Source organism: Vidua chalybeata, chromosome 4 (genome assembly GCF_026979565.1).
Source record: "Vidua chalybeata isolate OUT-0048 chromosome 4, bVidCha1 merged haplotype, whole genome shotgun sequence".
Classification (NCBI taxonomy): domain Eukaryota; kingdom Metazoa; phylum Chordata; class Aves; order Passeriformes; family Viduidae; genus Vidua; species Vidua chalybeata.
In genome coordinates this window covers 46961938-46986506 of record NC_071533.1, presented here as the reverse complement: position 1 = coordinate 46986506, position 24569 = coordinate 46961938, and the positions used below count along the sequence as shown (strand labels likewise).

At 35.1% G+C, this 24569-nt stretch overlaps 1 protein-coding gene across 15 annotated transcripts in view; it reads right to left on the bottom strand.

Moving 5' to 3' along the window:
- Positions 1-24569, bottom strand: part of FRYL (FRY like transcription coactivator) — a 167807-nt gene that overhangs the window by 55163 nt on the left and 88075 nt on the right. For 10 of the 15 annotated variants that reach the window (XM_053941934.1, XM_053941937.1, XM_053941935.1 and 7 more), the window contains 19 exons: positions 22087-22185; positions 20578-20679; positions 17735-17779; positions 14426-14529; positions 13692-13800; positions 12566-12652; positions 11767-11938; positions 10947-11079; positions 10585-10692; positions 9332-9569; positions 8517-8702; positions 8341-8427; positions 7314-7582; positions 6703-6898; positions 5507-5631; positions 3316-3373; positions 2065-2156; positions 813-985; positions 219-379 (listed from right to left, as the gene is read on the bottom strand). In XM_053941934.1, the coding sequence (XP_053797909.1) occupies positions 219-379; positions 813-985; positions 2065-2156; positions 3316-3373; positions 5507-5631; positions 6703-6898; positions 7314-7582; positions 8341-8427; positions 8517-8702; positions 9332-9569; positions 10585-10692; positions 10947-11079; positions 11767-11938; positions 12566-12652; positions 13692-13800; positions 14426-14529; positions 17735-17779; positions 20578-20679; positions 22087-22185 (2544 nt within the window). The other 5 variants (XM_053941932.1, XM_053941933.1, XM_053941941.1 and 2 more) reach the window with 3 other exon arrangements.

Below are 24569 nucleotides of genomic sequence, written 5' to 3'. Positions count from 1 at the left end.
AAAGTCAGGAATTGAACAATCAGTAGTAATTTTAAGAAATTTCAATAGCAAGTGCAATAGTTACAGTATGGGAAAAGCTTAACTTACAAAAATACACATGCAAGCAGAAGGAATAAAAAGGTTCTAAAACTTGGATGTGAAAACCACATCTAAAAGCCCAAATGTTAAATCATATTGGCATAACAATCTATTTCCAAAATTCAAAAGTGTTAAAATACCTTTAATGCACAGTATTGGTGTCTGTTTATTCGCATGTTTCTATCACTGTATCTGTCCAGGGGAGTAAACATGATACTAAAAGGACCTGCCCAATGACTGAACAGCATAAATAGACTGTGGCGTAGACTCTGCTGTGGAAAGACACTTCTTCTCTGGTGTACTGTAAGAAAAGCCCACAGTTATACACACTCTGCCTGTAATTCTTTAAGATAAAGCATGTAACACAAACAGAACCACACTATGAATACAAAAGGAAAATCCATGTAAAGACCCAGTATTATTTTAACACCCTAATGCCTGGATGTAGGTTTACTGTTGTCCTGTTTAATGCCAGTAGTGTACAAGAATAAGCTATTTATTAGTACACAGAACTCAAATACCCAGACAATCAACAAGACTTTGCCAAACAGTACCAAAAACCTCTTAAAACTCATACTGCTAAAGTTATACTCAAAACTGATGTCACAAATTATTTTAATAAAAGTATTCTAAAGGTTCAGGTAAGAAGTGCCTTTCTGTTTAGTTGGGTCTGTTTTTTTTTTTTAATATACTGCATATTAAATACAGTAATCAAAAGTTACATTTTTACATACCTGGAACATTTTGTATGATATTTGCCACTAAGGCACTAAAATGGCATCGGATATCTTTCAATGTATCAGAATCCTTTTCATTTTCTGCTTCTAGGAGTTGTCTCGTTAGATCAACATACTCAAGTAAAGTGTTGTTGAGGGAATGTGTTTCATTATCAAGGCCACCACTTGCACTGAACAAATAAAATAAATTTAGAAAATCAAAGAGCACAGTAATTACACATAACATTTGAAAATCATCCTTGTTTTATCTTTAAAAAACCCTACACCCTCATCACTGCAAATACTTAATTCAAAGTAATTTCTTCGTCCAGCTTCTACTTCAGCAATAAAATAAAATGCTCCAGTGAAAGCAAGCTAAGAATCACAACTCATTATTTGAAGTCACTTATCCTTCCACAGAACTAGTTCTTATACTGGGAACAAGTGTTAAAAATATTAATTAAAATCCCCAAACACAAAGTCCCTTCCCCCTGCCCTAGTGAGAATCTTAAAATATATGGGAAAGAATGATTTTAATAGTTGGACTCTAAAATATCAGCATGCTGATAGACATTTCAGCAATGCTTCTGAGGCAACATTCTGAAATACACTTGAAGACTGAGAATTTCACACTGGTTATATTGTTAAGGCTGACAAATACATGTCTAAGCATCGTTATTGAACAGAGTGGGAGGAGGGGGCTAACCATCTCTTAGTCTACTTGCTCTAACACAATTCCACACGCATAGGGAAAAATTTCCTAGGGACTTTTGCAACACATATGCCAAAACTTCTTTCAAAGTGTCCCTACACAAGCAGGGTAAACTGAGGAAAAAATCTCAATAACCAAGTTAACATTCTCCATCCTTCAAAAGTCCAACATTAATGAGCAATAGCCTTCTCTGTATAGGATGTTCTGACTAGCACCAGAACTCCAAGTAAGACAGAAGTTCCCAAATTATCACAGAATAGTTACGATTTGCACAACTGGTACAATGTTTGAGCACACACAAACAAAAGGGACCATGACATACTGCCTGTTCAAAGTATGGGGAAAAGTAACATTTTAAATAAAATATAGAACACAGTGATATGAACATGGGAGTAAGAGAGATTAGAAAGTCACAAAATTCTGAGTTTTATAAACCCACGTCTATTTATTTAGTAGTATACTGAAACTCACTGATTAGTTTTGCTTGTTATACTGAGTCATAAGTCTATCAGTGACAATTCACAAACATCCACAACTTCTCATGCGTGCTGCCCCTACCTGTGACTAATGACACCAGCATCTGCCAACAGTTCAAATATTCGTACTAGTTGTACTCGTAAAATATCTCGACGCCTGCGCCGTTTCATGTTCTATCCATCAGAGGAAACACAAAATTAAATGAAGCAGAGGAAAAACTAAGTAGAAAACCAGAGTAGAATATAAAAGCATTATTATATCTGTACTACAACTGGCATTTGTTGTCAGGGGCCAATCTTTTAAGATAAGTTACCACAGCTTGTGGGGTCCACAAGCACAAGAAGGACATAGGCATATTGGAGTGGGTCCAGAAGAGGGCTGCAAAAATTATCAGAGGGTTGGAGCCCCTCTCTTGTGAAGAGAAGCTGCGAGAGCTAGGGCTGTTCAGGCTGGAGAAGAGAAGGGTCTAGGGAGACCTCATTGTGACCTTTCAATGCTTTAAAGGGGCTTGTAAGAATGATGGGGACAAAGGTTTTAGCAGGGCCTGTTGTGATACAACAAGGGGCAATGGTTTTAAACTAAAAGTGGGTAGATTAAGACTAGATATAAAAAAGACACTTTTTATGATGAGGGTGGTGAAACTCTGGAACAGGTTGCCCAGAGAAGTGAGAGATGCCCCATCAGTAGAAGCACTCAGGGTCAGGTTGATGGGGCTCTGAGAAACCTGATGCAGCTGAAGATGTTCCTGCTCATTTCAGGGTGGGTGGACTAGGTGACATTTAAAGGTCCCTTACAACCCAAAATATTCTACGATTCTATGATTTGTATGCAAGCCTGACACAACACACAATGGTACAGTAACATTTTGAAACAGAAGTGCTGTTCCTTTCTATCATTTTCATTAGAGCAGTCAGGTGATTTTACAACCCTTTTCACTAAAAACCACCACCATCACCACCAAATCCCAGCAAAGCTGGTGGGCAGTAAAACTCGATTCTATGTCATAGCTACCACTAGTTGTGGGAATGTCACTGATGATATAACAAAGCAACAACTGTGTAAAACTATTAAAGAAATTAATAGAAGATGGAAAAGGTTACAGTATTTTTTCATAATTTGAAACAAAATCTCTGATACAGGAATAACCGAGAGCTCAAACATGAAACTCCTCTAATGTAAATTTCACAATCATTTAAAAAAAGGAATATTTCACCTTTTTATCTGTTATATTGACTGTTTTCACATGCACAAATTAAAGAAAATAGCTAACACTTCCTCTTTGTGAAAAGACAGTTAGAACAGTAATGAGTATAATGGAAATTATTTAATTACCTCTGGCCTTCTTTCAAGTGCTTCCTTAATTATAGGATGTAATTCTTCTATTAGTTCCCTGAATTAAAATAATTAAAAGGATAAAAACAAACATTAAATTAACATCTCAACTGAAAGATGTTTCTCAGGAACTAGTGTTACAACAGAAGTTAAAACACCCTCAAGTCTTCCTTCTTTACCTGTAGCTTTTAAAAGCAAAGTTTCCTAGAAAAATATTTTTCTAATTTAAGGCAGATTATTAAATTAATGTCTAAACAATTATTCCTAAATTTACATTCTCCAAGTATTATGGCTTATTTCTATCACAGATAATTTTCATTTATTTTCATATTAAGAGTTTAACAAAGCCACATGGTACAAACAGATATCATTAGGGGGAAAAAGATGCTGGCAGCTTATCATACAATGCCCTTTCAGCTGTTATAATTAATTTAGTTGTTAATATTGGTTCTTTAAGTCTGGTAACAACACACTGACAGGACTCAGACCAGTTTCTTTGAAAACTGAAACACGTTTCAAAGAGATCAGAAGTATGGAAGTATGGAGACAAAATACTAAGGTAAAAATACAATTGGTTTACTTTCATATTTGTTAACATAGTCACTACTGCCTCCAGATTTGTTGGAATGGACACATTCTTCTACTTCCTGTGGTGCTAATTGAGATATATCAAAAGCTTAAACCACTTCAATTTTCATGGTAAATTACTGACTCCTCTGATACTTCGTGCCAAGTTTCTTCTTCAGAGAAATGAGTCCAGGTGATCAGAACGCTGCACAAATGTTTGTGGTGTACTCATTTACAAGAAAGTTAAGCATGGTTAGAAATTGTTACATATTTTCTTTCAAACACAGAAAACACAGAAAATAACTGGGAAGAAACTTTTTTGTGCTAAGATATAGCAAAGGGTTAGCTTACATGGAGATCAAGAGATACCTAGAAGAGTTCATATGATCAGCTATACAAAACAAAAATACTATTCTAACAAATTTACGTGGATTGCATATATATATATAATCTATAATGGAAAAAGTTCCTGAGCAAACATAACAAGTGGGGAAGAAAAGTGCCTAAAAGCACAAAAGCCAAACACCAAATCAGTGCAGAGCAGCAATGGTGAGGGGTGGGCTACAGCTGGCATCTGGTGTGAGCACATGAACTGGACAGAGAAAAAAGCTGGCCGTAGAAAAAAAAACCCACATTCTGAGTACAGGAATTATAAAACTGATGAGGATCAGATCTTTTTTTTAACTTGCTGGATAAGTTGTTTCTAATTCAGAAATCAAGGATTTCTTATTCAGAAATCAAGGATTTCTGGTAAAATTATCTCTGAAAGCATTTTCTAGACTTTACAGCTGTTAAGCAGCTCTTCAGGATCATGACACAAAGTCTTGCTTTAATCCTGGTAGCAAATAAAGTCAGATATTACATAAAATTATAAGATTATCATGGGATATAAACCAGAATACAACAACTGAGAACCTAGCATTAATATCAATATTGACTTTTTATCAGTGATAATATGGGACACAAGTGACTGGAGAGAAGCATCATCTAATTAAAAACCAACAGTAGTAGCAATTCCTGGTTCCTTCTGCAGAAGCAGAATTGGTTGCTATGCATGGTACATCTTTATAATTCTCATAATAACTCTCATAATCTCAACTTTATAACTCTCATAATCTCTCTCAGCAGCAGAGATTGGCTGCTGTCAGAGAACATCTGATAGACTTCCCAGGAGGTTTTCTTGCCCTCAGATGTTCTCTCTCTTCATTCATCCTCATAAAGAGCAATTGGCAATACCAGTAAGAAGAGTTTATCAACTCCTACAAACTTGATTGTAATTAACATTTCAAATGTTATTAGTTCACACAATCTGTTCTTTCAGATAACGGCAGCTTTAAATACCAATAAGCTGTTTATTCTTTCTACTAACTTCTTTTTCTTTATGCAGGCATGACCTCCACATAAAATTCTTACAATCTCTAACCATCTCTATCATGCCTCTAAATGCTAGAAAAGACAATGAGAATCAGTTGTCACAGCTTTTTAAAAGTTTTTAGAAGGGAAAAAAAAAAGAAAAAAAGAAAAAAAGAAAAAGGAAAGAAAAAATGAGCTCCAATTCCCCAGCTTTGAATTGGTTAGAATAGAATAAAATTAGAAATAGAAACAGATGAAACACAATAGTTACCTAAAAGCTCCTGGGTTGGTCCTGCCAAGTCCCAGAACAAGAGATTCTGTAATTTCCATGCTCTCAGAGCGCATCATCGGAACTATGTGCTTAAACAGGGAGGAAGGGGATGGAATGCCAATAATCTAAGAAGAAAACCAGAACAAAACACAATGAAGTAGCTACCACAAGGTGGTGACATGAAAACATCTGCTGTAATTTCACAGTCTATTCACACTGGACCAGTGACTCAAAATTATAAAAGTGAAATTTATCTTTGACATGGAAAAGATTTCCTGAAATAGTGAAGTAGTATTAACTATTTCTCGCATTACTGAATTTTCCTAGTCAGATGACAATGAATTACACAATATGTTATACAGATGCTTTGCACATTAATGTATCTGCCTTCTTTGGGGAAGAAATAGATTTCTGGTGTCCAACTCCTTAGACTCCTGAATGGCTCTCAAAGGGAACAGAGCTTTCAGTCTATAGCTTCTCAGACTTAGGGGAAGTATCTTGGTAACAAACAAGAACAGGCTGCTTCTGCCAAAAATCTGCTGCATAGTCCTCAAATTATCTTCACATCTTTTACAGGTTGTTCCTTTTACAGGAAGCCAAAAAGGAAAGGAACAAAAAGAAGCAAAGAAGAGGGAAAAAACCGTAATTTGCAGATGATACAAAGCAAGGCAGACAGAAAAGTATCTACGATTGGGAAAATATAACTAGATAAATCAGGCCTGAATAGGTCCCTGTTTCAGTTATTGAAGTGAGAGAACTTCAATTTTTTTTGCTCAGAACTACAGAAATCTAATGACAGTAAAACTGTCAGTCAAAATCAGAAGTTTCCTTGATACTTAGGAGTTAGTGATAAATACATAAGTATGGAATTCAGTTGTTATTCACTGACAGTAAAACTGTCATTAGACAGTTTTAACAGCATCAAAGCATTTCCTTATTACTGCTAGGTAAGACTTTGAGATTGGGTAAATGTCTTCATTATGTAACTGGATTTGCTTTAAAAACATATGCACCACAGACTGGGAAAAGCAAACAAAAACAGTATTCTAAACAAGTAAAAAAAAACCTGTATCCTAAAAATATTTTCAGACAAATGATACCAGTTTCTAATCGCAATCGTTACTATAGAACACCTCTGGTGTTTCTATTTCCAATAAGATGTAGACTTATTTACAGGAAGTATTAAAAGAACCTACTCTTGAATCAATGCTATAACCACTGTCTGGGGTAGACGCCAGCGTCTCAGGAGGGGAACATCTCACAGAGCCTGTGGAAGTGGAGGAGTTTGAAGAAGATGCTGCACTGCAGCAAAGAATCAGGTAGTTTCTCCAGAGCCCAATATAGGAGTCACTGCTCGTAGTAGTATTTACTTTCTTTGCATTGATAGGGCTGCTATTAAAAAAGAAAGAGAAGAGCTCAGTAGAGTAAATGAAGCTTACTACATTTTACTTGGGTTTTCTACTGAATTTATTCTTCAATTATGCCCATACCATAGCTTCCCAAATTGTTAACATAGTAAACTCTGAATAAGTTATTCAGAACAGACTTGTACATAAATAATGCAAGCTTTTATATTCAAATTTGCTGAACTACAATATGGCCACAGGCATGAATTAATTAATGTCAGCTACAGATTATATTTTATGCAGATAAATCTGCTTTAAATTTTTGTTATATAAAGCTGAATTAAATCCACAGACAATATCAAAAACTTATGTTACCTCACTGAAACAATAGTGACACTACAATGATGATTAATGTTGAAATAATACTCAATATACTGTATTTACTTTAGAAATAAACTTACTTGATATCCACTTGTGGAGACAGCAGCTGAAGTCTTGTATAAGCAAATGTCCAAGCATAGCTTACAGCTGTTGGGCAGTGTTTTGGAAGATTTTCCTGCTTCATGAAACTTGAGAGGCTTATAATCCATGGATCTTGGCCTTGAGTCACGTGTGCAAATATCCAAATATGTGAGGGACTGACCACATCAAACTGATGGCTGATTGGGGAGGAATTCCAGTCAGCCAGAGTTTGTAAATCTATTGAACTGGGACAGTACAGTAAAGTAGTCTGTGTGCATAGAAAAGACAATGAGGAAATATTTAATACCCATGTATTTTAAACAACGATATCTTTTTTTATATATCTAATAAAGTATCAGTATCAAAAGCGCACCTGTAACAGAGAACAAAGTAATTTATGGGGCTTTTTACAGAAGCTCTTAATGTGAACAGCTCTAGAAACATGTTGTTTGTGAACAAACTGGTATTAGGAAATAGCAAATCCTAGAAAAAGACCCTTTCATGCATAATGATTTAATTCTTCCAAAAGATTTGTACTCTAAAAGCCTTACTACTGAATTCCAATTTGTTTCCTAAAATCCTAAAATCAGAAGTTTCCTTGATACTTAGGAGTTAGTGATAAATACATAAGTATGGAATTCAGTTGTTATTCACTGACAGTTCTAACAGCATCCATCATGGATAAAGGGCACATTGACTGTTATGACACTGTATTACTGCAGAAAAAAGCAGTGCCCTTTGCTTTTAAGAAATTACAGTCTGTGAGCAAAATGAGAAAAAACAGATAAAAACACAGTTCTGTTTATATGGTGGTGGTAACAACGCACTATCAGTCAGAAAGTCTACAATGGTGGCATCAACCTCCCAACATTCCTCAGATTTTTGCCTTTTTGTTTGTGGTGATAAATAGCTGATAAAATTAGCATGAATTTAGCGACACTATCATTTGAAATACATACTGTTTATTTGGGATAGCTTTACAGAATGACCTCATTTACAAGCAACTTTACATAAAGATGGTCTTACCTGGTCAGCCCCAGTGAGATGTATGAAACTCTCCAGGACAGTAGCACTTAGTCTGTCCATTACATCTATAGCCAACTCATCATCACTCTACAAAACACAAAGCATACCAAGCTCAAAGAATGTCAAAATAAAAGCAGTTTCAACAGGCAGCCTAAGAATGGGTCATCAACTCTTACCTTTGAAATTTCTAGGAGTGTGAACAAGGCCCTTATTTCTCTGAGAACGCTGACAGCTAATCGCCTGGTGGCAGGCCTCGTGCTGCAAAGGATGACCAAAGCAAAGCCTTCCACCACATGGAATACACTGGAATAAAGGGTCCTCTCCAGGGGAAGGGTATGGGCAGCCCCATTGGATACACCACGCTAAGAAAAACATCACAGAAGTTAAGCAAATGAAGAAAAAATAAACACAACTAAGATACAGTTCCATTATTGGCAAGGGCAGATTTAATCATAAAACATTCAGATTTTTGGCTACTGGTCAAATTTTGCATTATGATAATGACATAATATTAGTCACTTTGTTTTTTATTACCTCTCTGAATTTAGTCTAAACAAATACCACAAGAACATCTTTATTTCACTTTCTCACAAGATGATGCAATGAGAGCAAAATTGAAAAACCTCACGCAATACTCTTTTGTAAAAGACGATAGTATTAAATTATTTGAACCCTTTCTACTGGCTAGTAAAAAATGATGGGCTTAGTTCTATTGTTTAATAACTCCTACATATATCCAATTACACACGATGACCTACAATGTAAGCAAAATGTGGTCATGAATTAGTGTTTACATAATACTTAATAATTTGAGACTAATTTTATTTTGATAAAAAAATGTTAATTTAAAATAAGAGATCTAGAAGTCTTCGAGCACTGTAAGAAATTTAGCTGAATTTTTATTACTTAACAAAACCAGTAAAGCCCACTACTAAGTTTGTATGTAGATTCCAAGTATGTTTTAACATCAAAGGACCTTATATAGATATACCTGAGCATCTTGGGTTTTATTGTGCATTTGGGCTGCTTGTTTCCACTGATTTATGAGCTGCACTAACATTTTTACTGCATTGTCAAGAAGCGTTGGGTGGATGTCAGTCACTTCACGCACAATAAAATAAACAAATCCTGAAAGAACATCTTCCCGCCAATCTGGAAAATCAAGCATTAATGCTTGGAGTGTATTGAAAGCCAAGGCACGAAGTTCTTCATCCATATGAATTGTCAGCCTGTTTAGAAAAAATATTGGTATCATCACCCTAGATAAGCATACTCTTAACCAGCCTTTTTCATTTAAAGTTTGGTGTTTACTCTTCCTTATTTACTGTACAATGTAGAACAGTTCCAGAGAGATTCATTTTCTGCACTGAATAAAAATGAAACTGGCTAGTAATAGAAGGCACTTCTACTACAGCAAAATAATGCAAGGTTTCACAAAACTTAATACAAATAAACTGTGTTCAAGAGAGACCATCAAATGTTTAACAAAGGTGCATCTTTGCATGCGTCTGAGCTCAGCAGACTAACACCCTGAGATGTATAGACTATTTTCTTCAAATTAAAATTGAAAATAACACATTTGTTTTGCAGTAAAAGGACATTTACTTTGGATATGAGAAAAAATTCACAAAAAAATCCTTTGCACATATACTTTAAAATTATCTAAGCCTGCTATGACAGAAGACACCTATTCCAGTATTATATTATTACTTAATAATTTCATGTCTTTTAATATTATTTTAAACATTGAAGAAAGAGTGTTAGAAAAATCTTATTCTGTTATTACTAACTTTTTATATATGTAACTTAACACATTATATGAAACAAAGCAGGATTAGTAGAGAAAAATACTAAAGCATCTTATCTTATAAAGATAAGTTTTGGTACTGTCAAACAAGAATGACTTTATGAAAATTTATAGTATTTGCAACAGAAAAAAAAAAAGAAAGGAAAAGAAGTATTGCTGTAACAAAAAGAAAAAACACGTTCAAAAAACAAAGCAACAGAAATAAATTCCTACTTCTCAAAATACTCTCTCTAAAAATAAGTGCAAGGTCTGCAGGATTAATTTACTTCCTGCTACTATGGCCAGTAAAACCTGACCAACTGCAGAAGGCTGGCAGGAGCAGCAAGGACAGAGTCTGCATGCAGTGACTCACGCGGAATAGTGAGGGCACTGACAATTGTGCACACGCAGCGTTTGAAAAAGAACATCCACTAAGAGCAGAATCCCTTTTCTCTTACCTTGCAAGCAATTCAATGAGGTCAGTCCTACTCATGCCATCTGGAATCAGTCTTGGGATAGCAGCAATGCATGTTCTGAACAAATCTATCTTAGGTTTTCTCTCACCCCTACAAAAGCAGTTTATAACCAACAAAGAAACAGGAAAATCTACTTCAGTACACTAGAAATGTATTTCCAATTTCATGCCATAACTATGGAGGTAACAAACATTTTTATCACTAATTACTGAAACTAACATTCACTTAATAGTCCAGTAAAAAACCCACAACTGTAACATTTTAATGCTTGTATCTTCAACATTAGAGAATAAAAATAACGTGATGCTACTGTGACAGTGAAAATCCTGCAATTCAGTACTTACGTAATCATGTCTTCTGGCTCTTTATTGGACATCTGCACACTAGTCATGCACATGGGCCTTCCAACTTCTTTGTCCAAATGCCTAAGAATGCTATCCAGTGCTTTTCTGACTTGAGGATAGTATATAGACATTCCTGAAAAGTCAAAGAGTTCCATCACCTTTCTTCATATTTTTATTAAAATATCTGCCACTTATTCAGCGTAGGACAAATTTCTTACTGCACAGATGACATGAAATACATACTTTAAGTGTCAAAACAATTGCAGGTATATATGAAATATATATCCATACATATATAAATAAGAGATATTATACAAAAGTAGAAGTTTCCTTCAGAAAAAACAAAAGCAATGAAGTAACCATTAGCTGCTTCTTCATTTTCTCAATTCCAAGCTTTTTAGTTCTAGTTTAAATTTGACATGTTGAAACAGACCTTTGAAGATGACTACCTCATTCGCAGAAGATCAACAAGGCACAGTGATCAAGATTGTCTTACTCCACTCAGCTGTGAGACATTTGGGGCATTTTAGAGTGACATCAAGGAAAAAATACTTGCCATGCTCTTTACCACACTCACTGCATTCAGACTACTTTGTGCTTATTTTGCAGTAAGTGCAAAACACTTTAAGAAAAGACACGGGTTTAGTCTGAGACACCAGAGGGCCAATATTGTCTAGCAGCCCTCTCTAAGAACCAAAGTAATTCCTGCTAACAATTAAAATAAATATATAAATAAAGTTACACTAATGTACTGCTTGAGAATAATTGGGAATATATACATACATATTGAAATGCCAACTTACAAAAGAATACAACATACCTATAACTTTTGCTTCCTCATCAGTCAGTGTTTTATTAAGAAAAATTTTCTTCACACGTAGAGTATTTCCTGATGGAAGAACAACTCCTGTTGTTGGCATTGGTGGTTCACCATCTTTTTGCTGCAAGCTATCTGCTATGACAAGGAAGACTCTGAGGCCAATATTCATCCTCTTCAAGAACAAAAAAAGGAAAGAGAAAAAAGAAAAAAATTACAATATTGAAGTAACACAGAGACAAAATACAAATTGTATTTTTCCTCTCTTTTAAACAGACAGCAGACCTTATTTAAATGTTACATATTAGAGTAATGAAAGTAAGAAGAATAGAGCTTAAGATTTCTGTGCCACTCCACACTCTGATTCAAGTGAACTGACTTGGCCAAGGCTAAGATACAGAATATTTCATAGTACTGAGCACTCAAGGATTTGCTATGAACCTCTAGAGCAACACAATGAAGACAGACATTCCTAAACATCCCATCTGTTAGACTGGGTCTTGAAAAGCTAGGTATGACTTTCCTGAAAAAATGCTTTACAGTTACACTGTAACAAAAAACCCCATATTTCCTGAAATTGTTATTGAAATGAGTCTTAACTGTAGAACTGCTGCTGGCTTGCTCACCTAAAATCAAACAGCAACAGTGCACAACAACAATTACTTCTTTAGTGTTAGCAGAACACTCCTTCAGATCCTCATTAATCTGCTTTTAACCTGGCTCAAACGAAGTTAACCACTTCCCCCACAAAAATCCCCCAATGCCTTGTTCTCATGGCATGCAAGTAATGAGCTTTTATTACCTCTGGATTAATAGTGAAGGTTTTAGGTGATTTTCCAACACTAAGAAGATCAAATATTATTTCTTTCATTGCAAAATCCAAACGTTCCTATAAAGGAAAATAGATTTGTATGATCATTTCTTTTCTGTTAATATGCATAATTTCTTGACTTAGCACAGCTACTGGATATCATGTCTTAAAAGTTATTAAAAAATTTATAAATTATTTATTTTTACCTCCTTATTCTTATGACTTTTTTTTAAATCTAGTACAATTCAACACAGCTCATCCCCTGATATGGTTGAACCATTTCTCCTGAAAAAATTCCCAGACAATTAATCTCAGATCAAACACATTTCTACAAATAAGATGAGCTGTTATAGAAAAAAAAATTGGGATAAAGAGAAGCCCTAAGGTGCAAAAAATTACTACAATAAAAAAAAAAAAACCAAAAAAAAAAAACAAAAAAAAAAAAAACAACAACAAAACAAAAACAAACCAGTGATGAGTTGTGTATCCTGCCTCATCCCTGTATGACCAAAGGCAAATAATTTCAGAAGCTGAAGCACAGACAAGCTATTTTTAAGACAGGAAAAGATGTCTCTAATCTATAAGGTTAAAAATTAATGAAAGTTCATCTTGTGAGATTTTATCTTGCATTTTGATATTAGGACAAGAGAAGTACCTAAAATAATATAAATCATAATGCAATGCTGACTATACACTACTGCATTCATTGCATACTATTTCTGTCTATTTAGGCCAGTGTCCAGGCTAAATGTAAGTAGGTATTACTGTTCTAATGCTTTGTCCCTTATAAAAATATCATAATGAATATAGTAATTATATTACAAACATATATAAATATATATATATATAAACACACAGCCCCCAACAGTGCAATACAAATTTAAGTACTAATCATCATAATGTTTGTACATAACAGTTTGTGAAGTTTAAAAATGAAAAAAAAAATTTGCCCCTACTAGAAAGAGTTCTTTCATTTGTTACACATATTTGGAGAAATTCTACTCAAGATATGAGACCACTAATTCAGTACAAATATTTCAAAAACGAACCTTGAACTTACATTTCTTCCAAATAATGTTCATCCTACTATTCCAGCTCTACCTAGATGTATTCTTACCTGAGCAATGAACTGAATAATCTTTACAAATATATTCAGAGGTGTGTCTCGTGGGACCACGCTGCGCGATCCTTTGGGGAAAAGTGCTGATACAATGCTCATGAGACGGCTAGAAGAATTTAGAAACAAAAAGAAATAAAAATATATTTTAAAAATAGCTCCTTTGAACAGCACAGATGTTACAGTTCAAATCTGGAAGCGTGTGTGTGTGGGGCTACTATCAAATAATACAGAAGCCTATACAGGTAGGACCACGTACAAGAAGCACAGCCCCAGCTGTCACAGGCAATAGGATCATGGGTTCCTCTATGAACTGAAAAAATATCCTGTTTTAAAACAGTTACTAATAGTCAGGGGGCAAAATCTGAATTACTATTCCAAATTCTCATCATACATAATCATAAAGAAAACCTTTTCATTTCCAGTCCACACTTAGTGATGGACACTTCACACCCAATTTGTTCTGTCACCATTAGTGCCTTTTAACTTTAATAAATTTCCTGCTTATCTCTCTGCCTTATTCTATCCCCACAAAGACAATTCTAGACTCTATTCCTTCTTTCCATCAATGTACTCAAGGGCTTTTGGTTTTCTCAATTAAGACAAAATGTTTGGTCCCCTGCTTACTTGACTAAAACATCCCTGAGCTGGCTTCAAGCTCTCTTCTGATATCACTAGGTTGGAATAAAATCTCCATCATTAGTAGTTTCAAATACTTTGCATAATGAACTTACCTTTGAGTTACAGTGTTGCTTTCACATTTAATTCTAATAACATAAACCCACAATAACCTATACAAAGATTCCAGTGCAACTCGGGACATTTTGGGATCTTTATTCTGTAAAATAAATTTAGAAATACAGTTACTGTTGCCTGTGAGACACTGACAAAATTCTATTATGTTTATTTACTTTTGAAAATATTTTTTTAAACAATGAAAGTAGATGGGTTTAATACTGATTACAAGTTTTTGATATTTTTTCATAAAAACAAGCCTGTATTGCATATTTCCTAATCTTAAATTTTTAACTAGTTACTCCAGCTCATTTTACACATTTCTAACTCTGAGGGCAGAGCAGTAACTAAAAAGCAGATATTCCTCTTGAGATGAACACACCAAGAGTATATTGCTTTCAACAACTTTTCTCAGAAAGCCATTGGTAACAAATATCTACTTCATAGCAAACCAATTTATAGTTTGTCTAAAACATTGGAGTAGCTGCTTTGGATCAGGCACGTGGTCTCATTTCATCACTCAGCCTGTGACAGCAGACAATAGCAGGTGCAGAAGAAAAGAATGCAAAACAGGGAAGGCACACAAAGATGCATCTCTGGGTGTGGCTTCAGACAACGCAGACACTTCCTGCAGGTTGTATTAGTGTTTGTCCACTTTCAATAAATTTTTATTGTAACAATTATGCTACCATTTCTTTAATTAATATAAAATCTAGCAGCACAATTCAGTTTAAATTATGTACTGGATGCAAAATAACTTTTGTCTTAAAGCTGCTACTATGAGTTTAACTTTGCTCCTCTGAGCTCTTAAATTGTGTAAAACAGTAAGTAACTAACATTTTTTGTACCAGCTCCAGAAACCTCCTTTCCAAATAGGGATTCTTGGAGTACTTACAATCTAGATGTGTTCAGCAAGATTCCCGGACTTGGCCATAAGTATAAACTTCTGACTATAATAAATGATTCCCAGTCATCAACTTTTTAGGCATTATCCCAATTCAAACTAACAAAACCAACAAAAAAGCAAAAATAGAACCCCAAAACCACAACTTCCCCATTTCCAGTGAAGTCTCTCTGTTTCAAGACATATCTGTATGATGACTTGAACATAATTAATTTCATATTTTGTGCCAGTGAGTCAGAATAGCAGATGACTTTGTCCTTCCAGGACAAATGGAGTGCACATTCACAAAGTGTTTAAATGGAACTAAAACCATACTGTTCAAAAAGAGATGGTCTCACTCACGGTTCTCTCCCTCACAACCTCAATGCTCCCTCTATATTAATTCTAGCAGTAAGAAAGTCCAACTTGTACCCATCAAAATAACTTCATGTCCACATCTGTGTAAAAGACTATATACACAAAGGAGAGTAATTTTGGTGTTTTTAACACAGGTGGGACCAGACTACAGGGTTTTGGCAGCATCTTATTTTAAGAAAGGCTAAAACCCTATCACAGAATCACAGAGGCAGAAGTGGTATTTCAAAGCAGGACAGACAAGTAACACACAAGACTGACTACCAGAATATTAGAGGGAATAACTTAACCCAGTTTGCATCAGTGATAATGCTGTTCTACCTTCCCTTCACACATCAATGTGTGCTGCCATCACCTCTGAATTAGCACCTATAACTAAGAAGTGGGTAAATTTAGGGAAGTGATTTGGACAAAATCTATCCAGTAAGAAGTTACACCTGTCCCTGGTTAATATTCACACTGATAAATGTCTCACTATTCAGTTAATTTACCTGCAGTGCTACTGTGAGGAGGAAGAAAATGTAACTGTACCAGAGGTGAGAGTGTGATAGCTTTGATTCTAATCAGCTTAAACAGCAAAAAACCCAGAATATTATTACTCCTTGTATTTACAGGCTGACAATTACTGATTGTCGAAGCAGGTTGGGGAATTCATTGGCACAAGTGTTATCAAAGTCTATCTGAAATGCATCTGGAAATGAGTAATGCTTCAATTTTCTAATTTCTGATATTCTACAGGGGAGCTTAATTTACAAGTCCAGAACAAACAAAAAAATTATTGTTGGCTTTCAATCATCTAATAAAAAATTGCAGAGGTAGCAGATAGTTTAATACTGTGTAAACAATGTTCCATCTGTTAGCAGGTGTATCATCCAATACAGCTACTTCTGAGTAGTCATTACAAAGTTTGCTTGTTATAAAGGAAGCAAAGGAACATATATAGAGGCATTCACCTTTTTAAAAAGAGTTAGGAAATAAATTCTGCAGTACTTTTATTATTTTAAGCATTGAAAATTTTCAGAATCACTTCCTATAATGAAGAGCTAAACAAATATGCTATAAGAAAATTGCTTTTGGGGTCTGAATTACAACACTGCATGTACACTTGGTGTTAAGATGTCAGTATTTTCTCTTAAACATTAGAGCAGCTAGAATAAGGAATAGATGGCTATGTAATTCAACAACCTAGCAGAATTTTGGTCTTTTTTAGATGATGTCTGTCAGATTTTAAAGTACTCTATTTGGGTTTTTTTTTGGTTTTTTTTTAAACATAGTTTTGTTTAAAATCCTAAAACTTTTTAACATAAATTATGGTATCAGCAGACTATGAAAAAAGTTGTCAGGAACAATATCTGTTACAAAACCAAAAACGTAAGAGCAAATTACGGTGGTTTTACATGACACATTAAAATGAGTCAATGAAACAAATTTCAATGATGGCAAGAAACAAAATAGCATTTTTTCCATGTTAGTCAAATGTAGTCACTTACTGAAGAAAGTACTTTTTAATACTGATGTTAAACTTTTCTTCTGTTCTGAACTAAAACAATTTCTACTTTTTAAAACCTGCAAAACCAACAGTGTAAAAGTCTTTCATGTTAGTGCACTGCAAGTTGTTACAGCAAATCAGTTTTACATTTTTTAATTGTGAAAATGTTTTCAGTTTGCTCACATGCAAGACACTTTTTAAAATGAAGTAACAGAAAAACCCATACATCTGAATAGGTAGTTACTTCCAGAGGAAACATGCACTGCTGTTCAGGGAAACCAGCTGTGATATTAATAATCAATCTCACAAAGCCACACTTTCACCCCAAAGGAAAAACTGGTATTAGTCAATTTTCTCATCTTTCTCCTTTACTCCCTGGCAAGAGAAAAACATCTTTGAAACATGAGCTATTCTTAGTCCTATTGCTTCTAACAGTACTAACAGCAATTTTACAAAGAAAGGAAAGCACAAAATACAACAAATGACATAAAAAACCAAAACAAACATATTTACATGAGGCAAAGCAACATTTCACTGAGTTACAACAACATATTAACTCACCTGCAGTGTTTCTATTTGTTTTCTGATACTGTTGTTAGATGGCATCTAAATAAAGCAATGTGAGACAGCAAAACATAACAAACATGAGAATGGAAGGCACATGCATGTTAGATGAAAAAAGCTCAAAACCAACAGATAGCTGTCTAGCAAGGACTCTATTCAGTAGAAATAAAGGGTTTGCTATAGTGGCAGAAAACGTTCCTTCAACTTTTAAGGTTTTGTGGTAACAGACACTAAAGGTAAACTGTGAGAAAAAAAACCAACGACCTCTTTTTCAGCCAATGGTGGTGCAGAATGACAGACACTGTTCTCTCCCATTTCTCCAGCTTTTTAAAATGATCCTTCCTCCCTCCAGAAGAGGTAGTAAAGATACCACAACTCAGATTCATCCAAGAATTTATCAATTTTCTGACAAACTTGCTAGAATTAGTCTGTGTAAATACTAGTCAAAAAAAGTAAGCAAAGTGTTTTACAATACTGACCCAGTGTTACTGTCTACTGAACAAACTCAGAATTTTGCCTACACTACAGTGTGTTAAAAAAAGCCTGCTGGGCTCAGTGCTGAAACAGCATCCCAACAGATTTGTGGGACAAAGCCAACTAAATATATACACAGCAGAAAGAAACCAACCCTTTTGTACACTCCTGGTCTCAACTGACGCTTACAACTCACTGATGTGCTATTTGCAATGGTCCAGACCACTAGGTTTGCTCCTTTCAGCAAGGCTAGGATGTTCTCCCCACACACTAAGCCTGCTTTGAGGATAACTAAAGGCAATGCGCACTGAAATCCAGCACCGAGAGTTTACAAAGACCATAAATACTGCCAGGTTTAGGATTCAGAGCACTTTCAGGAGCATTATCAAATTTAATATAGCACCAGAAGGTAAGGCAGGGTATGAACAAACTGCATCAGGTACTTTGGAGCCACTGCAAAGGTGTGAGCTTTCACACCATGGCAAATGGAAAATGGCTCATTTCAGTCACCACTGTGCCACGTGGTGTTCATGGCTAAGGAAGAGTTTGTACTGGGTACTCACCAGGGAATAAAGAGAGCACCATGAATCCATGACCTACATTACCTCTTGGTGACTTGCTAGCATGCCTGTACTCTTCATAGAATATCCTGTGACAGACTCTAAGTGTTATCATTATTTCAATTCCTACTTTGTTAATTTGAGCAAATACAGTAGGGGTAGATGAATCCTATTAGTGCTCCAAGTATCTCCTAGTAACTCTCAAAATTACTTTATTAATAACAAGAACACTAGAGGCAATGGATTTGGAATTTCTTATTTCATTTTAGATATTTAAATAACTCCAAATGAAATAATTTTAGTCATTAGAAAATCAGGAAATAAAATGAGGGAGGGGAAATCCGAAAGACTAAACTGCTGTGAAATTTAGATTTATAAATTAATGAGATTACTTATTACAGAGTGCATGCATTTAATTAGCTTCAGAAACAAAGGAACACATTAATTCGTAAGACACATAAGGATAGTGGGGGTTTATTTTTCAAGATTAAGCTCAACAAAGTTTCTGAACAAGGTAGGCACCCAAAAAACTTCATAGTATTTGGTGTGCCAAATTAAACCAAGGCAAAAAATATCCTAAAGAACTCACTGATGGCATAGCATCATAACACTGCAAATTCTGAATTGCAGAAATTCATATGTGGAATTTCTGCTGAATAGAGCCTTACAGTAAATGTGTTAAGCTGTTAGTGGTTAACAAATCTAAGTAAAATATAAAATGCATGCTCAGCAAATACCAGTTAAACTCACTGGCATTTATAGTTTAACACATCCATTACATATTGCAATGGACATTATGCCGGAAAAAGGCAACTCCTAGATTGTAAGGAGTTTTTTTAAAAGCTTTAAAAACAAAAGCACAAGCAGCTTCCATAAGCAAAATAAACCACAAAACAAAAATCAAGGCAAATTTTGCAAAAGAACTGCAGTAATGTTAGATGAAAAATATACAGAACCCAAAAAGCAACAGAAAGGTATGGAAGATGTTGTAAGAACAAAATGACCCAAAACAATCCAAGCAGCTAAACCGTTTTCCTTTTGACTTCATGCTGGTTTACGGATTTTATGAATAAGCTTCATAACTGTCACTCATAGCTAACCAGAATCAGTGTTGTGAAGGAGGATCAAAGAATTTATTAACATTTTCAAAATCAATACATTAGGCAAAATCATTAATTATGTTCATCATAATCAAGGAAAGAACATGTACAATAACTACAAGAAAGTGACTGATTTGTAAGTATCTTGATGTCTTTATCAACCAATTGATGATTACAATGATATCAACAGAAGGCACAAGTTAAAGGGACACTGTAATTGGTTTTTTTAAATTTGTATCACAGGCTGTAGCTACAACATCTTTTCTGGTCTCACAGTTCATCTTCTATTCCTTCAGAAAGTGAACAAGAGATAGAAAGTTTGCACTTCCTATACATTCTATTTAGAAGAGCAGACAAGTCACTTATTTTCTCACATATAATTTGCACATTAAGAAATAAGGTTTGTATTTTCTCTGGCATTTAATAGCCCTTATTAGCAGATACTTCTGCAGATTTTACTCAATAAAAGTGATAATCCCCAAGGGGACCACACTTATTTCCAACACGATATAGCATCACAAAAACTTACTACTACTAAGTTTAATACAGAGACTTGAAACATTTAATTTCTTTTTAGAAAAATATTTCAGTGTCCTTTTAAACAGCCAAATATTACTCATTGTTTATTTGGCACAAGAATGCTGAGAGTATATTGTAATAGATGCTAGTGATTTGCAACAGTTCCTTAATTAAAAAGGATTCTTACCTTCAGATGTGACAAACAGTTCTGCAGGAAAACGTGCCAGTTATTTAAAAAAAACTGTTTCTGACTGACACACAACAGGCAGGTGATCAATGGATACAAAGCCTATGAGTAGGGGGGGAAAAAGAATTGATCAAATTGCTCTTTGCAGACCTCCTAAGTGTTGTACATTGAGAATGAGACACAGTTGGTTGCTGCCTCTCACTCTCACAGTTTTGGCACTGCATGGCAGCCTCTCCCCTGCCCTGGGACACTTGTGCCAGGCACAGTGCCCTGGGTAACTCCTGAGTGCTGTAAGAGCTCAAGGGGACAGACTGGGGCAGTGGGACCAAGGTGAAGCTCATCCCCCAGCAAGGCCTGATCTCAAACAAGGGCTGAGAGCAGTCTGACCCTTCATACAATGCTCAGGCTTTCCCTGCAACCACAGGACTCAATTAATGTAGTTCTACATGCTGGGCAGGTGAACTGCCTCCAAGAGTATGCAGGAAAAACATCAACTCAGTAAAAACTCAGACAGACTTTAAGTTGTCAGAAATGCTACTTCTACTCAAGTTCTACTTTTAGTGAGGAATGAACCACAATGTAATTTATTTTAAATCTGTGAATATGCAGAGTATGATTTAGCTTTGCTTTAGTAAGCTAAGATTTGTTTAAGTACCACATACTTTTAACATATAATGGTGATTAGTACCAAATCTGACTGCAGCTTTTCTTGTTATGAAGCAAAACTAAAGGATGAGTAGGTAAATAGTACTCTTGATACAATGTTTCTAACTTCATAAATAAAATGACATTTTGAATACTAATATCAACCACTTTATGTTATTCTTACATAAGGAGTTTAACAAATACAATGATATATGCTTTATATGTGCAGCATATTAGAAAGTAAAGTTTGTCCATAACATGAAAGTGAGAATAAAACATTTTAAATTCACTTGCATTTACTGAATGTGCCAACTGAAACGCAAAAATTAGCTCTACATTTTCAGCAAAGTGAAGTGAATCTATTTGAAACATGGCTGTCATAGTCATCAAAAATAACCAAATACTGCAAAAATAAGAGATAATAAAAAAATACCGGGAAAAGAAAAACAAGGTGTATGAAGAGAGGAGAGAACCAGGCAGAGCAGGGCTATTAAGAGGCTGCTATTTTATTGCAAAAGCCTTGTCTGACATTTGCATCTTTTAATTAACCCTAATTTAAACATATTCAGACTTCCTGAATGCAAGTTTTTTACTAAAAGGATATTAGGTTAAATAACTCTGCTAAAACGCACTAAAATAATCGAAACCAAGCACTGATTTCAAGACAATCTCACATGTGAGATAAGAGAACATATCTGCACAAAGAAACAAAGCAAAATTAGATCAAATGCAAATACACTGTGGCAATTTAATTATACTGAGACGTTAAGATTTAAATTAATATGGCTTGATAAGCTTTTCCTCATATAATGTACTAGCTTAAGATAAGCAAAATGGAGAAGTTGAAATATTTCTTTAAAATACCAGCGAGTGCTTCTTTCTTGAACTCAATTCAAAGGTAGTCTGATAAAGCATCTCCACAAAATTTTTCAAACATGGCACATTCACTTCATTTTTAACAGCCTATTAAAAAAAAAAAAAACAACACAAATTAATGGTCTTAAAATTTACACAGAAAGCAATTTAAATATACCTTAAGATGTCTATGAACTCAAAACCATTCAAAAGTTAAATTTCACATTAGGAAAGTATTTGAGTGTATTTATCTGAAATATAAACAGAAGCATAAGAAATCATGCCATACACTACTACCATATGGTTAAAATTAACAATTAAAACAAACATGAAAAAACTCCACCCCAACAAAACAGCCCACTAAAATAAACTGTTTTAGGAATGTAGTCTCTATTCCATACTGAAAGAAGAAGATGTATTTGATACCAACTAACAAAAACTACACTGAAGATCTTCATATGCATATTTACATTTATTCAAAAAATTAGTATCTGTAACTCTCACAGTTCCCCTCTTAACTGTTCCTGTTTTCTTCTTGGTTTTAATACTGAAAACTGGAAAGTTAAAAAATAATCCACAGGATTATCAGTCAACCAATCATACAAGTTGTCTTTGCTCAGCTTTCAGAATTTATGAAACACACATGGAGCCCTACACCCTTCTGACCCACTCTGTTCTTGCACACAGAACAGGCTTCCTTCCACAATCCAGGCAGCTACCATCCTCTTTACTGAAACCTCTGCAAGGCTCTTTAGGCTTCTCTCTGGATCCCCTGGATGATCTATTTAAACACTATTCTCAACCTACTGTTTTAAGCTATTTCTGCTTTATTTATCAAATTGAGGGGTGGTGTGTTGGAGACTGAAATGGCTTTTTTCAAAGAGGTCCTCTGTACATATAATTTCCTTACAGCATAAGATAATTTTTGTTATTTTTATTATTTATTATTATTAATGTTACATAAACATTATATCTACTAACACTATATAAAGAAAAATCATGTCCATCTTGGTAAGAAAACTCTAAAACCTTCATGATGTAGAAGCATAAAAATAGCATGTATCTCTGTAATGTGTACAGATCCACAAAGAAAGAAGTGAGAAAGTAGTTACGATTTAAATCACTTCCTATGTACCAAATTATTTCTCTTTTGTTATTCTTAGGCTATAGGTTGATTAGTACTCTGCTAGCTCCACATGAGAAATTAGTCAGCTGTTGTCACCACCGCATTGTTGCTTTGGGATGTAACCTTAGGATTTCAGAGCAGCCCTAACTTCTCCGCTATAAAATACGCTGTGATTCATCATACCTGCAGGGTCCAAATCAGGTCAGGTTTCTTAAAAACCCTGAATGACTAAGCAAGAGAATGACAGTAAAGAAGTCTCAATGCTGAAACCCAACAGCTTCCTCACTTGAGTGATTTTCTGTATCCAAGATACAGAAAAATTTACATTCAATTCCTTCAGCTGCATCAAAAACATTCAAACTTGCATCTCACATCTTCCAAGAGAATGACTAACCTGCTCAACTGCACCTCAGCCTGGGAGTGAGCTCTTAGTTTCTATTTAAGAAGCTCCGTTTGTATGAAATGATTAGAGACTCAGTGAGTCAGAAGGGAAGATCAAGCCTCCCTCCCCGACTGTCTGAAGCGCTGATTCAGGCTGTGCTCGTAGGAAGGGATCACACAGCACCACTGTGCTCTGCACAGCCCATGTTCGTGCCTCCGCCCTTGCCAGAGGACAGTCCCAGCTCCCAAATGCTGCTTCTTCCTCCTTATTTCAAGGGCAGCTTTCACAACGTTTATGATTCTGCAAACTAATATTTGCATTTACCTAAATGCTAAGTAGTTTCACTCAGCACTCCCACTCCAACTGCCAAGCAACTATGGAATTCAAAATGACAGAATGTGTTCACTCTTTAATAGGGAAAAAATTCTTCTATTCTTCTCTATAAGAGTGTAAGCATGCCTGGGTAAATTCAAAACTTCTTCCCATAAATAGTTACTACTTAGAAACACCTCTTCCTAGTTACGTCTTATGAAAAAAGATTGTCTCCTTTGTAATTTAAAAATAATTTAAAAACCCCAAACCCCCAAGAATACCAAACCTAACCAATCAACCAACAACAGTCAAACAAAAAACTCACAAACACAAAAAACCACACAAAACAAGCAAACAAAACCAGACCAAAAAACCACCTCAAAAAACCCGACTGAGACCATGGAAAGGAAAGAAGCATTTGCCCAGGGCAAGGTAAACCATTTAAAAGAGGATGAAGAACTCAGAGAGAATTATCTTTCTTTTCCTATTATCTTGCTCAGATGGGACACCCACCCAGTGTGTTACTCTTAGTAGATCCTATTCTGCAAAACAAGACCTACATGTCCCAGTTTTCCATTTATAGCAAGCTATGTCACTACAATCTATGTGGCAACATAGAGCCACAACCAGCCATTTTTTGGGACTGCATGTCCAACACAGTGTGGCCTGGCA